This window comes from Telmatherina bonti (assembly GCF_933228915.1).
Source record: "Telmatherina bonti genome assembly, chromosome: 22".
Taxonomy (NCBI): Eukaryota; Metazoa; Chordata; class Actinopteri; order Atheriniformes; family Telmatherinidae; genus Telmatherina; species Telmatherina bonti.
This window is the reverse complement of record NC_136631.1, coordinates 16,874,240-16,890,651: the sequence shown is the minus strand read 5'-3', so window position 1 is coordinate 16,890,651 and position 16,412 is coordinate 16,874,240. Positions and strand designations below refer to the sequence as shown.

The window sequence follows — 16,412 nt, the reverse complement described above, 5'->3', positions numbered from 1 at the left end:
CACAGAGACAAAGAAAATGCTGATATCAATAAATTCAGAGGAAATATGAATTATGTTTATATGCAATGGTGATGGTGTCTTTCTTTGTTAACAATGTAAATATAACATATGTATGGAGCTGACTTGGAAACATGCTGCTTTCATCTTTAGTTTCTCAAACTTTTGCACTTCATATAGTATGAGAATCATTGTCAGAATAAATTTGCTTCATACTTGTGAAAAAATTGTAAATTTTCTGTGACTGCACATCTAAACAAACAAATATTACATGTTAAAATAATTTTTAAATGCAAGCATCGTTAAAAACATTTGGACATTGGCGATTAAAAAAAGCAAAATTATGTCATGACTTTGGATATGTGCTTATGCAGGTGAGTATTTATACTACAAAAGTATACAAAGTAACGACTTATTGAAGAGTTTAACAGAGTAAAGAAATCAGAAAAATCCCTTCCTGGTTTGAGCCCAAAAGCACTAGAAAATTCTTTCGATGTTAAGCAAACATCCAGCAGTAGACTGTGATAAATATCACATCTAAAGATCAGATAGATGCATTTGCAGAGCGTGACACGGCAGTGGAGAAACAGATAGCTAGAAGCTGCAGAACAGACTGAGCTTAAAGCATTTCATACACAAAAAGTAAATACTGGAATGCATGACAGACTGTGGTGTATGAAAGGAACCTTTTTAATAATGCTGGGAAGTGTCTTATCTTTTTCCTAATAGTTATTTTGAAAGAATCATCAATGATTATTGGATCAATTAGAAATTAAACCAATGGAATCAGATATCACCTAAATAAAAGTATTACAATCACCTATTGGATTTCTTTTGTTTAGAGAGACTTGTAGCTGTTCAGTAAATGTATCAATGAAAGCAGCCCTAAAAAATAAATATTGATGCAATCAAGAGAATCTCTACATGAGCTATAATAATCAATATAATTGGAACAAATATAAATTTGGTCGAAAATAATCCAAATTTGAAGTTATTTTTGTAAATGCATAATTACATACAACATCTGCTAGGTGGCGGTAATAAACCTGGTACGTGCGTTCACGTTTAAGGCGAAACAGTCACGTTTGTCCAAACAGGACACCGTACCTACACGGGGGAATGGGGTAAATATGGCGGCTGTCCTGGCAAGAAGATTTCCTTGTGAGTAAAAATGTAATATGTTCGTATACGTAAAATTTACAATAATGTTTTTTGTTTTTAAAAAATTTTTTTTTATTGTGTGTAATCTAGAGGTTACTGCTCTTAACGTTTTTCTTTCCACATTTTGTAGATTAGACCTGATTTTATTTAACAAGTCCACTTTAAGCTGCGTTTCTCCGCTAATGTTTGGTAAGGATGTCCTTGTGTCTGACAGGGCTGCTGAGGCCGCTTTCTGCTACCATATGTACCAGGACACCTCTGGTCTGTAAACTCTCCAGCTTCATTTACCCCCCGCCTCGCCTCGGCACCGCTAAAGCCGCTGTCTGCGCTTCTCTACGGGCATCTGTGTGTCAGACACCCCGATGCAGCATCCTGCAGCGGTAATCACCTGGACGGGTTTACAGCCCTCTATAATATGGACACGTGGTGGGAAATGTACAAGACATTTCAAAGGGACTAGGAGGATTAGACATTTGTGTTAGAGGAAGAAAATCTAATCAAAGTAACAGTGTCTACAACTAGTAATGATTTGTTTCTTTAAAATGATAATATGCAAATATAATTACAGTGTTATTAACTTTTTACAGTGCATGTATAGATTACATTTGCTCCTAACTCAAACTATTTTGACAAATTATAATAAGAACCACAAAATGTCAGAAGTCTGGGTCAAATTCACTGTGTGAAAATCCAACAAAATACTGGAGGAAAATACCTAAATGTCCAGATTTGGAACATGATTGTATCACTTATGGTGGGTTTAGCAACGTTTTTGTGATTTACTTCTGGTAAAATCTTGCAGCGGTAATCACCTGGCCGTATTTACAGCGCTCAATAATATGTTTTTTGGAAACGTGGTGCGAAAATGGTTAGACAAGACAGGCTCATTCGTATTGCAAATTTCATGTCCAATACAATTCAAAGTGATTAGGAGGATTAGACATTTGTGTTACAGGAAGAGGATTTAATGAAAGTAACATAGCTTTTTTTCAGTAAACTAACCTGGGTATGTATAGATTACATTTTCTCCTAACTCAAACTATTTTGACAAATTATAATAAGAACCCCAAAATGTCAGAAGTCTGAGTCAAGTTCACTGTCAGTAAAAATGCAAAAAGTAAACACCTTCATTATTATCATGCTGGAGGAAAAGTAAAAGGAGAAAAAAATGTCCAAATATGGAACATGATTCTATCACTTATGGAGGGTTTAGCAATGTTTTTGTGATTTACTTATGGTAAACTTGTAAACAACCATGATTACAACAAGTCATTCTTTCTGCGTTGTTGCAGTGTGTCTCCACTAGTTTCCAGTTTGACTCAGCAGCCAATCAGAAGTCTGACGTACTTCAGTGTGAAAAAAGGAAAGAGGAAGTCCATAAAATCTGTTACTGACAGGTTCATGCGGCTGCATTGTGGTCTTTGGATCAGACGCAAGGTACGAGTGCTTTACAGTAAATTACAGACATCACAAAGTTGTTTTAACTTTACACATGAACAAACAATGTATTGATCATCTGATATTGTTGGTTCTGTTGGGGACAGGCTGGATACAAGAAGAAACTGTGGAAGAAGATGCCTGTCAGACGAAAGCGCCTCAGGGAAATTGTATTTTGTAACAAAACACAGAGCAAACTCCTAGATAAAATGACTACCTCCTTTTGGAAAAGGAGAAACTGGTATGTCAATGATCCATATCAAAAGTACCACGATCGGGTAAATCTCAAACTGTAAATTTGTTCATGTAAAGATTTCTGCTTAATTGTCGTAAAGTTGTGAAAGAAATAAAGCCCTTTGTTAAAATAACTTAAACTTTCTTTTTTTTTTTCCCCAACAAGAACTAAATAAACAAAAAGCAGGAAAAACAGTGTTTTTAATTGTATTTAATGGTCATAAATTGATTTATCCAACAAATATTTGAACCCGTGGAGCCAGAAATTGACAGTCATAAACCATGATGTCATCGCATCACTGTGTATTGTTGTGATCTATCAAGTTGAAACTCAAGTAATTTGACATTCTGGCCTGCCAGAAAAGAAAAATTAGTTCAAGTTAGTACGGTAAGTGACATCTCTTTGAGCAAATGTTTGTGTTTGCATTAAGTCATATTGAATGTTTCTTTTGCACAGTAACCAATAATAAGAAAATTATTACCAACATGTCTGAAGAGGCCTACAGCTTCACAGACACAAAACAATCACTTAAATCATCAAATTTCATAAAAACAGCATGCAGTGGTGTATCTTTCTATGCACAAGTATACAAATGTTCAACTTTTTTCTCAGTTTTGCTTTGCAGGAAATATAATCAAAAGAAATTTCTTCCAACACTAATACTGATACTACCAACTCTGAAACACGATTAGTCCGATCATGGTTGGTTTTTTTTGTTCTTTTTTTCTCATAATTCATCCATTAAGAGAACATTTTCATGAGCATAATGAGTGCATCTACAACATCAGAGTGAATGATGTGTAAACAGAACTGTTGTACCTGAGAAGCTTTTGTTTCAAACCACCATAAAAGACATTGATGCAATGATGCAAATCTACACGTCTACCCATCAACACAGTGATAGTTTGTGTAAAACTACTTTTAGGCTCAGTGAATTAAGTTCAGGATGAAAACTTACAATGCATCACCACCTGCTTTTCACCAAATCAGCCACTCGGGAAATCGTAAAAATTAGTCTAAGCAAGTAAAGGTACAATAGGAGCACTGGGCCAAGCATTGCTCAGTTAACAGCAGAACATCACACAGTGATTCCAAACATGGAACAACAACCATGTTTCTACAATAAATTGATACTTCTAATAATATTGCATTTCTGCTACAGCTCAAAGTGACTCAATGTTAATGTGTAAAATAAGTGACAACAAAACATTAGCAACTGAAGAAAAGATTGTCAAAACAGTCTGCTCCTCTTTTAAAAAAAACAACCTCTTAATGACTTTTTCTTTCATCCATGAGACAGATATTTCTTGTTACACAAGTAATGTTTTTGCCACAGAGGAAATGCAAACGATACTAATAATTGATCATAATGTTTAGCCACAAGCGTTGTGTTATTTTGACCATATCAGAGTGCTGAGGGCAGTCAGATATATTATAAATATAGTGCAAAACAAATGTTTGATGAGATCGTTGTTTTGGGAATACTTGGAGCACACATGGAAACTTGTCTCTGTCTGGTTTAAGGCCCAAAGTGTAAATAACTCACTGATGTTTGGCTTCATCACAACAGTTATGGGCCCTCTAAACATTAACTGTTTTGGGGTAATCTTTCAGATAAACTGCTCAGTGGTGTGCTTCTACAAAAGATTCAATGGGGGGGGGGGGGTGGAAAAACAGCACTGCCTCTTTAGACTCTCTGCTTGTGTCACATTCTCTCGTGAGCAGATCCTTCTCAGTTCCAGCTGTCATCTTCAGTAGGAATACATTCTGATTAATCAACAGCGAACCAATAACTGGGAAGACACACATGCAACTGCTTTCCCAGATCTCATTTATACGTTAAAAACAATCAAATTATTAGGATGAAGCCCACAAACTGTACATAAATACATATTTGATAACCAGCAAATTAGTGTCTATCTGCTTCGAGCCCATTCACTCATTTGTCCAATCTCAACCTTTTTTTTTTTAAGTCATGAGCCACTAGCTATATCCTGTATATAGAGGGTTCATCATAGGTCACTTTGGTAATACCATATTCCAAAGCAAGGCTGCTTCAGTCATGTAGCTTTTGGCCATTCATTATCTTTGCAGCAAAGGCAGCTGGAGGAGTCTTGAGGACAGTTTCACATGGCTTCATTGTTTGAAGAAAGAGCACTCCTGGATCTTGTGAGAGGCCTTAAGACTCTAAGAGGAGGCTAGAGTGAAGGATAGAAGCAAAAGAGATGGTGTTAAAATACATTTTAACTGCAAAACGTTGTAGGCATTTGAGAATAAAGATAGCATATTTCTTTTTTGTTTTTTTTGCATAACCAAACATTAGCTCTGAGCAAACATGTTAGTCTTTAAAAACAGTGCAAAGCCCATTTATTACCAGTGAAGAGACAAAATCGTTCAAGTCAATTCAGATTTATATTTAATACTTTGAAATTTGTGTCTCCTTTATGGTTTTTAATTGAGTTCAGAAATTGCAGCAAAAGCTTTCTTTTTTCATTTTGTATACATATATAAAAAGATAATTAATTTTCCTAAATAAATTGTGTAATGTGTATGTGTGTGTGTGTATATATATATATATATATATATATATATATATATATATATATATATATATATACATACATACATACAATTTGTAAAATATATTAAATGAATTTAAATTGGAAAAAAATCAAATTTATTTGATAATTTAATTAAATGTTGTCATAAACTATATTTTGGTGACAAAACATAATGGAAAAAGTAAATCTGATATGGATTTTTTTTTTTTTTTTCCATTCTTTAGTTTTTGTATCTCCACATTGATATTTATTGCCATTATTTTCTTTATACTTTTGTTGAAAAAATGTTTTTCAATTTTATTATTTCAATATAATGTTTTTTTCTTTGTCTTGTTTCTGTGATTATTTACTCTATAGGGAGGATATTTTTAGCTTAAGTTTCACAGCAGCATTATCACTACTACACAAACTGATGTTTAGCTGTTGGAATTCATGAATAAACATCACTTTGATACTGAGAAATTTCTTCTAGTCATTTGCATAAACATCAAAATGACTTCATAGGGAGCTGTGATACTCTGGAAGGCAGTCCAAGTCAAAAATAGGTGTTTTCAAACAAGTGAGTCAATGCATTCACATGTTTATCTGAACTCGAGTTAGTGCATCATCACAGAAATCCTCTAATCAGCCAAACACAACATTTGCACAAGTATTACTGAACCATGATGATTCATTTAGCCACGCAGCTGTAGAAATTAGTGAATTAGTGAGTGAATCACGTCTCTCCAGGGGCTGTTAGAATTAGACAGCAGCTGAGCAGCCTAGTTCACCAAGGCACTATACCTCAGGAGCCTTCCTCTTACTCAGCCTGAGCTGTGGAGAGCTCGATGCTGCCTTACAATCCTTCCCTATCTCCTCTGGTTGCTCCAAGGCTGTAAGACTGGCAGGTGGCGCAGGTGTGGAAGGTGGGGTGGACTGAGGTGTTACAGAGGATGTAATGGGTGAGGATTCCATCTCAGAGGTAGTTTGGGACACAACCTCTTTGGAGGCCAATTGTTCCAACCCCAACACCTCAAACTCAGTCGTGTCAAAATCTGTACCGTGGAAAAAGGTCAGTGGAGGGATGAAGAACACGTGAAATGTGTCTAAGGCCAACTGGATTGTATAGTTATTGGGAAATTGTTATTTTGTTTTAGATTATAAGAGGTCATGTAATAATGCATTGTTATACAGCTGAATGGAGAGCAGAGACAGAAAAATAAAGTTGAATCAATTTGTTCCAATACAAACTAGCAAAACAAAGCTGCTCCAATTAAGCCTCCTGTGTTGTTCTTTCTGAGCTCATGCAGAGTTGCAGGATGGTCATTCAGGCCATTTGCCTCGTAATATAATGCAGTTAAAAAGGAAAGTCAAAACATACGTTGTGCAACACAAATATGATTAAAATGTTGAAAAATCTTGTTCATTGTTATGTTGTTACTTCTACATTTCTTGATTTTGAAAAGCATGGCTTTTTCAGCAGATGCCATCATGCTGCAACATGGTCACTAAATGTGTTAATCCGCAGCTGAAAATAGTTCCCAACAAGATTCTTGCAAAGACTTCACTGAGATGCAGTGAAGTGAGATAAAGAGATACAACAACCTCAAGGAAATGAATTAGATGTTTAGACTACTCAAACCACAGATTTGAGATTATTTAAATTTTTTTTTTTTTTTTTTTAAATAATTTTTTAAGATTTTTAGCATAAGGAGGAGAGTCGCACAAGCTGGGAAAGTCAGAAAGTACTGGTTTTGGTTGCTTAATGGATGTGTTGATAGTAAGAAGAGATGGGGCCAGCAAATGCAAACTGCGTTTAGAAAAACATCCTGATCAATAAAAATGGTTGTGCAGCTTAAATCTAAAGATGTTTCTGTATTATACAAACAGGAGAATCTGAATTTTATTTCTTATTTTAACCCTCATTTGGAAAATATGACACCGTATTGAAACAACCAACAATTGTGTGCACATGATGTTAAACTAGGAAGAAATCCCCCCAGCTAGTTATGAGTTTTGTCACAGGATGGTTGGACTGGCAGCCCTGTGAGGCCTGACCTGCTCCAAACAGGAAAGAAGGACTGAGGTTAGGGGGGCCACTCAGGAAAGCAGAGCTACAAAACAATATCTGTATGCTTTGACAAAGTCGCACAGGAAGACGGATACCGACATGATCATCTGTCTTAATTCTTATGGAGCATTGACTCCATTAAAGCCCTAAGAAATGAGTGCGATGGCAGCTGTTATCAGTAGATTAATTTAATTATGTTTATTCCTTTTTATGGTTATTACAAGTGGCTTTTAGTTTCCAATGTTGAACATCAGCAGGCAATGTGTCAAAGACGTCACCTCACCTTTGTTGTAGCTCTCAGACTTGCTGCGCATCATGGTTCTGGTCCGATGTTGAGCTCCTGCAGGTGATGCATTGCTGGGATCAGTGTTAACCAGGTCAGACTGGTAGGACGACAGATCCTGCATACTGAAACTCCTTAATCTGTCCGACAGGACTCCTTGGCCCTAAACCACAAACACCAGTTGTTTTTTTTTTGTGTGTTAGCGTCTGTATATGTTAGAGCATTATTATCATGCACATAAACAAATGAACACAATAACTCTTCAAAGCATTACTTAACAGGGAATGTTTGTTATGTGATTGGCCACAAAACAAAAGGCTTCACACTTTAGCTGCCCACTTTACCCGCATGTCAGTACAAAACAAATGTTTGGAGTCTGCATTACCTTTGTTGCAGCCATGACTGCAGCTGTGGCTGCAACATTCAGCCCTTTTCTCCCAAAATGCACCAGCGTGTCATAGCTTTTGTCCTTTGCTTGGCAGATGTATTCATCAATGTCCTAATGATGAAAGAAAAAAAAAAAAAAAAAAATCACCTGAACATAGGGTCTGTTGGTTCTCATTTATTTTAAGCACATCATTGTCACATGTTTCTCATTTCATTTTCGCAGCTCTTGATCTTGAGCAAACTACCTTATTTGTTTCATGATTTACACATGAAGTAAAGGAAAAACAAAAAAAAAAGGGGGGGGGGGATAAGAGCACGAGCACCATGACATTTCCTCTCGCCTCTTCAGCAAACACATTTTATACATCTCAAGTGTGAAAGAAAATTGGCACAAAGGCACTTTTGTTCTACAGACCGTTGCAAAGCCCAAACTATATTAGTCACAAAACCATGCAGTGTAAATCTGAGCCAAGACTGAATATGTTCATCCACTGTAACCTTTAAGCATACCAGATCTGACAAAAAAAAAAGGCTTAATACAACAAAAGGAAAGGGATTCCACCTTCTCTTTTGAGGAAAGCGTGGGATGAACAAATTTCCTGTATAGCACATTGGAACCTTTCGTGTAAGGGGACAGCAACCACACCACAAAGGCTATCTTCAGTTCATAGTAGAAAGGAAGCCTGTAATGAAGGAACAGTATGGGAGCAGAATATGTATTCATGATCAGACATGTTATGAGAAAAACATGAGGTATAGACTAGCTGCACACCGATGAGCATAATCTTTTGAGCCAAATATCTGAGGTTACTTACCAACAGAGAAACATATCCGTAAATACTTCCACAGTTGTGAATAGGGCAAATATTATCCAGTACATCATCCATTTCATCTAAAATGTCATGAAAAAAGTAATTGTAGTTGTAACACTTTATAGTGACATACAGTAGCTATCAAAAATTCAGTTCAGTATTTCATTTTAGAAGAAAAAAATAATGTACTCACATATTCTTTCACATCTTTTGACTTCACAGCTTTAAATGAGGAATATGCAGGGTATAGTGTACCAAAAACAAGTCTAAAAGACACAATTTGCCTGTTAGGTCCAGTTTTAGGTGAAAATGTGTAGTAAGTCCATATAGAATAAAGACATAATCATATAGACAGCATAAAGTGTCTAAGTTACAATCCCATTTCCAAATGAGAGTGCAATATGAACATGGAAAGAAATGATTTGCAGATATTTAAGCCTTGTATTGAACTAAAAGTGGTCCAGAATCCATACATCAGATATTACAAATGGTAAATCTTATTGTCTCAAAAATGGCTAAATTTAATTGTACTGTTGCAAAAAAGTAAGAAAAAACTGTTAGCTGGGCAAGTTGCATTGTCTTTCTGAAGGTATAGTAGACTAACTGAAGAGACAAACAGCTGCTGTTTTGATATCAAAATGCTTTCCCATCCTTGACTGACATGTAATTTGAGCAACTCCTGCAGAAAAAAAAGGTTTTGCCATTATCTTGCAGACATAAAATCCAAAGTCAGACTTTTGTCATTTGAGGACAGGAACGTCCCAGCAAATGGAGTTCCATGAGGTAAAAATAGCTAACATGTGTTTTCTTTTTCTTTAAGTTTCTATTGGTTTGCAGCATACACCTGTGCTATGCTGTGCTGGGTGCCAGGACAGAGACAGGACCCTGTTGCAGTGATACAGCAAGGCAACAGCTGTGGGAGCAACCTGATCAAATTACTGACCCACATGATGTTGCAGCACTCCGGCCTGGACAGTTAACTAACAGAGTTTAAGAAAACAAGGACACTCCTAATATCTGTTGTGCATAAACAATGAAACCTTACTGTTAGAGCTTGAATCCAAAAATGACCTGCTTACACAGATTACATTGGCCGAAACGGAAGCAGTCTAATATGTAACAAGATACAGAAATCTAAATTTAATTGGTTCACTATTTTAAGGTTTGTGGCTGCTCTAACAGTTCTGCACACCGGATGTAATTTCGCTGATTTATGCAGGTAAAATATTTACTTTGATACTGTGGCTGCTTGCAATTATTTAAGTTTATTGTACAGATTTTGAATAGCAAAGGCTTAGAAGGGTGTATACATGCACTTTAAACACGAACAAGTATTTCACTGAAACCCGAGGTGGACGACCCATTGCTTTCTCTCTCTCTCTCTATAATTTGGGATATCAATACTGAATTTTGCTCCAATGAAGAGCCGCTGTTGTTGTTGAGGCACCTCGCCACTCACTGACATTTGGGCTTCTGGTTGTAAAAAGCGCTTCTCATCAATAGAAATGACTCATTCAAACATTTGGTGATTGATAATAGATTATTCAACCAAAAAACGTCATGGCTTTGTGTATGTTATATATAAAAAAGAACCATATGATCAACACAAAGAGTGCCAGACTGCTGAGCGCTGCCAGCTTGAGAAATAGAGCAGCTCTTACAGGCCCGTAACTGAATTCCTGCTGAATATCAAAGTGCAATCCTCTAGAAAAACAGGCTTTTTAGTAAAAAATTAATAGACCGTCACCTGACCCCCCCCCCTAACACCGATGTCTGATTCCGAATAAATGAGCTGTTAGATAAAATTGCGGGGGCTTGTGTAGCGCGCCGCTTCTTCACTGTCAAATGAGCGCCTCGGATATTTAACCTGCAACGACTAGGGGACATATTTTCTTACCATCCCAATCTGTGGCGGACAACATGGAACAGAATCTAAATTACTTACACCACAAGTCTAGAGATGATCCAGGAGACCATTGCGCTGGAAAGGCGACAGGACGCGCTGTCTGCTGGGAGGAGTTTCCTCCAGATGACAGGCGCGTCCACAGGCGGCGGCGTCGTCTGCACGCAGGGAGGCGGCAACGTGAAGCAGAATAAACAGTATCCATAGATGGCAGTGTTGCATTGCACAAAGAATGCAACACTCCAAACAATGATTTGTTGTTTTTGTTAACGTTTTAGGAATTATTTGACATGACTATAACTTATCAATGAACCCACCAATGTGTTTAATCTCTAATCTTAAATGTCTTAAAAACGAGTTTACCACCATTTTATTCTCCTTCTATACAGAGATAGAGAAAGCAGAATCAAAAGGCTTAGGGATACGATTTTTCTAGGCCTTTGTTTTTGTCCTTTAGTCACTATTGTAAGAATAGATACATTATTACAGCTAGTTCCCCGACTCTGTCCACGTTTTAGTCTTCAAAATGAAGTCAGAGAAGAGGGGTGAGATTTGGTTACAGTAAAACAAAAGCTGCAGAGGGAGGGCCTTGGTTACAGGAAACCTAATCCATTTGCCCCTTTTAAAGATAAGTAGATGTTAGAAACAAGCTTGAACTGAGGTACACCATCTTCTCTCATCAAATGAGGTTAAGAGAAAAAAAAAAAAAAAAAGACTGCTGCCATACCATACTGGTCTATGGCATCAAGCTTGTATTCAAACCCTTATAAACTTGATTATTGGTAAATTACAACTTCTGTAATGTAACTTCACCCAGTTTATTTATCTCAATATTTGTCTAGAGAAATTTAAGTTTTATTACAAGCCAGGTGAGTACTGTGCAGTACACTTTCTGACCTGCTGAGAGCTATTTGCCAGCTAGCATATCCTCATTACCCAAAGACCTTTCACTGATGACAACCCTTACCTTTAGCATTTGTTGCTTAACTGAAGAGCAATATGCGACTACAAGTAGAAACATGCCTCTTACATACAAGCTATTGTTAATAATTGCCTTCCTTCTTAAATGTTTATTCGTTTTTTCTCCATTCATATAGAAAAATTATACACACAATACTTCAACAGTACATATATTCTACAGTAACAACTTTTCTATTTTTGCTGCATCTTCTTGTGGAGGACTCAACTGTGATGCACAGTCAAACATTTAATATGCTGAATGTTAATGAAAACACAGCTAAAAGTAATTTGTGTGCATTTTGATGAGTATATGACCACATACAAAACAGAAGAATACATCATAACTATACTCAAAAAAAAAAAAAAAAAAAAAAAAAAAAAATCAACAAAAACAAAATGCGCCCATGACCTCTAGTGTTAGCGATACTGAAGGCTAATTACTGGTGAACTGAACAACTGTTGCTTGTAATAGGTATATTAAGAGATAAAAAAAAAGATCACCTAATAGTGTGATCTGTTGTATAGTGAAATTTATCTGTTCTTTACTTTTTTTGGATTATAAATACCAGAGTGCCTCCACAACCAGTCCAAAACTTAAGACAGGACAACAAAAATGAAGTACTGTAGGCACAGCAGGCTCTCCATACTTACATTATACACATCTTTTTAAACTTTTGGATAATAAAGACATACCTAGAGTTACCCCAGTAATAAAAGATAAAAGCAAAACCACTTTTTAGGGGGAATAAAAAAACAAAAACAACAAAAAAAAAACCCAAAAACAGTTTTAATGTCATTGCACGATGTTAACCCCAAATGATTATGCAAAATTATAATATTATGTAAATAGCATGTTCAGGACTGTGAACCCTGCACAGAATTGTTTCTGTCCTCTTGCCTCAGAAGTGGTTCCCCTTAGCTCCTCAGAGCTTCCAGTCTTGACTGCATTGCTTCCATGTCGTCCTCTGACTCATCATCTAAGGCTGCAGCTGCTCCACTGGGCTGCAATTCTGGAAGGGCATCTGTGACTTTGCTCGGCGCTTTGCCAAGGGCACCTAACAGAGTAAACAGGCCAGAAGGTTTCAGTACCCTTTATTTAAAGCTGAACAGTGCTTTAGACTTTAATTCTTACAAAAAGATAAAAATGTAAAACACAAATATAACAATATATATATAATAGTTTTAATTTAATTTCTTCATTACCTGCTGTAACCTCAAAGAGGATCTTGTCAACTTCCTCTTCTGCTTCTTCCTCCATCTCCTCTCCATCTTCCATGTTCTCAAACGTGTCTTCCAACATTTCCTCTATGATACCAGCCTGAAAGATGAGTAAGTTTAAATGACATTATTGATTAGTCATTATACTTTGAACAATAAGGCTAAGCTGCAAAATAAGTCAATCACACCATTGTAGTTTTCATATTTGTAGTGTCCTCATGCAAAGACGAAACAAAACCAAAGCATGATGAATTTAAAAGGTGAACCGATTCAACGAAACCCCAGCTTGTTTATTTGCAAATCCCATAAACAGCTATTGCAATACTGTTGTCAGGAATCTTTGGGCTCTTAAATCATAAACCCAGGTAAAGTGCATCCATTTAGTCCAGAGGTCACCAACTCTGGTCCTCAAGAGCCACTATCCAGGTTTAGGTGTTTCCCCAGTACATCGCAATTTCTTCAAATGAAAAGCTTTTCTTGTCTGTTAATAAGTCATTGACTTGGGTCAGAAGTGTTGCAAGGAAGTGTAGCTCTCAAGGACTGGAGTTGGTGACCCCTGATTTAGTCCAATAATGTGATTTGCAATGTACAGGAATCTGAAAGGAGGTAATGATTCAGGGTCAATAATCCTGTCCCGTGTATGGACCTGTGCTGTCTATCAACGTGATTCAATTCCTCTCTTTTCCAATTCCAATTTAAAAAGAAAGATATTCATTAAATTTGACCAAATTTCTCGCACCAAACGAGTATTCCTCGCAAAACAAGTTGATGTTCCTCTTCCAACATGTCACTCAGCTTGACATACTATATAAGATTAATTAATATTAGATGTTGCAAACCTTCGTCATCTCCTTTGATAGCTCCCTCATGGTGACCTGGATCTCTGGGACTTTAACTAAACTCTGCATAGCTTTCATGACCTCTGTGCTCTTCTGTAGGGCCCCAGCAACACGCAACAAAGCTACAAAGAAAGCATTTTTTCATTAACAGGGCTGAAAAGGAAATAAAATTTGATGACTGAAAAACACATCGGTGATTGAGTATTGAATGAATAACAGCTTACAGTCCCACACTCACCAAGCTGATTCTTCATACCAAGAAGCACAGAGTTCATTTGGGCTTTTGAAGCATAAAGTTTTGAAACAGCCCGTTTTGACTGAATCATCTCTTTTGCAAGGACCACACACACATCTTTCTGTCCCTTTTTGGCAGCATCTTTAATGGATCTTTTAACCTTTTCTTGTTCTCTTTGAATATCTGAAATACAAGGATATGTCATTGCAAGTAGCAGACTTATAGAATAATCATGGAATATCATGCATGGACTATGCCGTGATATCTTTTAAAATACATGTTTTGTAGACCAAATTCTGACTGCTCCCCATTTTTAATAACCTCAACTGAACATGCAAATTCAGTCTGATTGATTATACTGATTGACAATGATATCTTTAAATTACTTGCAAATGTTTTGCAAATTTTTTCCCAAACATAAATATTAAACAATGAATCATTTTCTGAATAAACAACTAGCATAATATTTCTTAAGTTAATTTATTTAATGTGGTTTTCTTTATCTACTTTTGTAGTATTTGTTAACATTTTAGAGTCAGCCAGATCAGATCTATTAAAAAACATTTTATTAAATTAAATGCTAGTCTAAATCACTGTCACATTACAATGCAAATGAACCATCTAAATCCAGTTACACTTTCGAACTGGAATTAGTAGTCTCATTGTTTGGTTTCCCGAGTAAGATGGTGCTGTGTTAAATGTAATGTTTTCTTTTCAGAAATATAAGAAATGTTGAATTAGGAACTATATTTTGTTAGGCTGGTCAAATTAAGTGTGGAATGATGGCTGGATCTTACCTCGTATTTGTCTGTCAATCAATCTCATTTCCTTCCTAATTTTCTGAGACCATTCATTTATCTGAAATGATACATTAAGTCATTACAAACTGGATAAAGACCACTATTTTTGAGTAGTAGTTACAATGTGTTGGTAAGACTTATTTTGTTTTACCAAAAATGTCTTACATAGTTAAAAAATGTCAAGTAGTTAAAGAAGAAAACATCATGACGTGAACTGAAGTGGACACAATCCGAGTTTGTTTACATTGATGGGACTGACAGTTAGCATGTATGCTAACTGGTTCTCACTTCATTACAGTGTATTAACAAAAATATTTAACCTCAAACAGTGTAACTTATATACGTTGATGTAACAAGGACTACTACGCTAATATCAATTAGAGTCATGCCAACTATTTATCAGCAGAAGTATCAACAGATAGGACGGACAAGCCTGCGGTGATTCAAGTGACAGTTAGCGTTAGCCATTTTACTTGAACACCCTATCGTTTCTTCTTACTCCGGACAACACTCTAAAAGACAGTCCTGTTTATCGGAATGTAGAACTCACCAAATCTTTTGGTGGTTTCTCTGGTGTTCTGCCAAACAGTCCCATGTTAACTACTGTTTTAAAAGCCAAGCTAAGCTACTGACTAGAACTAGCTTGGTAGCCAAGCTTGATCGATTCTCACTTCCTGTTCACGTTGGGCCCTCCGGGCTGAGTACAAATATGAAGTAAAACCTTCAGTCCTTACGGTTCTCAGCCAGACAGTAACCACAAAGTTCAGTCAAAATAAAAATTGAACGCGGCACACAATGACAAAAGGAATCTATTAATAGCAGACTATTTAAAAGGCCACTTGACACTAAAAAATACTTTAATAATTAAATGCAGCGTTAGCCCATGGGGTTTACTTTGAGAATTTATCATTTTACCAACCAATATAGTGGCATTATCTCAGCTTCACAAATAATGTAAGCCAACATCATTAGTTTTGCTGGATTAAAAAGCAACCCGTCCTGTTTTTGCTTTCCACAGTATGTGTTGAAAATATTTAACCCAAAGATCAGCTTTCTTCTTCTTTTTAGTCCTTGTTTTTAACCAGTTGGTTATTGCAGCCATATCCTAAAATGAAAAGAAACAAGTAACAACTGGAAAATTAAGTTCTTGCGCAGTTTTGCGTCCCATAAGGAAATCCCTTTCATAATTGTTCCAAAGAAATAAATGTCATTACACAGAATGGTCACATCTTGCTGCATATCTAATGACTTTATTTATAAAATAATGTATGTACAGTCTCAGACAATATTGTAGTTCATATTCTAGTAACATATTCTGTAACAGAAACTTGCACTTTTAAGCATGGTCGTGATGAGATAACGTGGCTTATGAGCTGCTACAAAAGCTTTCAGGAAGCACTTACTTTTATGGCATTTATAAAAAAAAATGGGAGAGACATAATCCTACACAGTCATACAGTGCATATCTAAGTCTTGGTTTAATCTATTCTCTTGTTGCCCTCAATAAACAGCAGGATCCATGTAAAGATTATGT

General features: G+C 36.3%; 3 protein-coding genes across 4 annotated transcripts; 1 reads left to right on the top strand and 2 right to left on the bottom strand.

Moving 5' to 3' along the window:
• The first annotated feature begins 1,098 nt into the window (after positions 1 to 1,098).
• On the top strand, positions 1,099 to 2,963 carry LOC306772832 (large ribosomal subunit protein bL35m-like). Its single transcript, XM_079262463.1, has 4 exons — positions 1,099 to 1,158; positions 1,373 to 1,538; positions 2,451 to 2,595; positions 2,703 to 2,963. The coding sequence occupies exons 1-4, from the start codon at positions 1,128 to 1,130 to the stop codon at positions 2,889 to 2,891; spliced, it is 531 nt and encodes a 176-aa protein (XP_079118589.1). The 5' UTR covers positions 1,099 to 1,127; the 3' UTR covers positions 2,892 to 2,963.
• Positions 2,964 to 3,032: 69 nt separating this feature from the next.
• Positions 3,033 to 10,938, bottom strand: reep1 (receptor accessory protein 1). Of its 2 annotated transcripts, XM_079262273.1 has the most exons (8): positions 10,869 to 10,938; positions 9,117 to 9,189; positions 8,927 to 9,003; positions 8,674 to 8,794; positions 8,110 to 8,223; positions 7,725 to 7,887; positions 6,175 to 6,425; positions 3,033 to 5,028 (listed from the first exon to the last, which is right to left on the bottom strand). In XM_079262273.1, the coding sequence occupies exons 1-8, from the start codon at positions 10,898 to 10,900 to the stop codon at positions 4,957 to 4,959; spliced, it is 903 nt and encodes a 300-aa protein (XP_079118399.1). In that variant the 5' UTR covers positions 10,901 to 10,938; the 3' UTR covers positions 3,033 to 4,956. The 2 variants fall into 2 exon arrangements, with proteins under 2 accessions (XP_079118399.1, XP_079118400.1); XM_079262274.1 differs by lacking the exon at positions 6,175 to 6,425.
• An 827-nt stretch (positions 10,939 to 11,765) lies between these two features.
• chmp3 (charged multivesicular body protein 3) lies at positions 11,766 to 15,567 on the bottom strand. Its single transcript, XM_079262500.1, has 6 exons — positions 15,429 to 15,567; positions 14,876 to 14,936; positions 14,082 to 14,261; positions 13,844 to 13,965; positions 12,990 to 13,104; positions 11,766 to 12,841 (listed from the first exon to the last, which is right to left on the bottom strand). The coding sequence occupies exons 1-6, from the start codon at positions 15,471 to 15,473 to the stop codon at positions 12,702 to 12,704; spliced, it is 663 nt and encodes a 220-aa protein (XP_079118626.1). The 5' UTR covers positions 15,474 to 15,567; the 3' UTR covers positions 11,766 to 12,701.
• Between the last annotated feature and the right edge of the window lie 845 nt (positions 15,568 to 16,412).

Excerpts from the sequence above, each read along its gene's own strand:
- chmp3 (XM_079262500.1), bottom strand. The coding sequence starts at position 15,473 with ATGGGACTGTTTGGCAGAACACCAGAGAAACCACCAAAAGATTTG. Across the intron at positions 14,262-14,875 it reads GATTGACAGACAAATACGAG|ATATTCAAAGAGAACAAGAA; the intron begins GTAAGATCCAGC and ends CTTGTATTTCAG. Across the intron at positions 12,842-12,989 it reads CCTCTTTGAGGTTACAGCAG|GTGCCCTTGGCAAAGCGCCG; the intron begins GTAATGAAGAAA and ends TTACTCTGTTAG.
- reep1 (XM_079262273.1), bottom strand. The coding sequence starts at position 10,900 with ATGGTCTCCTGGATCATCTCTAGACTTGTGGT. Across the intron at positions 8,795-8,926 it reads ACGGATATGTTTCTCTGTTG|GCTTCCTTTCTACTATGAAC; the intron begins GTAAGTAACCTC and ends CCTTCATTACAG. Across the intron at positions 8,224-8,673 it reads CGCTTTCCTCAAAAGAGAAG|GACATTGATGAATACATCTG; the intron begins GTGGAATCCCTT and ends TTTCATCATTAG.
- LOC306772832 (XM_079262463.1), top strand. The coding sequence starts at position 1,128 with ATGGCGGCTGTCCTGGCAAGAAGATTTCCTT. Across the intron at positions 1,159-1,372 it reads CCTGGCAAGAAGATTTCCTT|GGCTGCTGAGGCCGCTTTCT; the intron begins GTGAGTAAAAAT and ends TGTGTCTGACAG. Across the intron at positions 1,539-2,450 it reads CGATGCAGCATCCTGCAGCG|TGTGTCTCCACTAGTTTCCA; the intron begins GTAATCACCTGG and ends GCGTTGTTGCAG.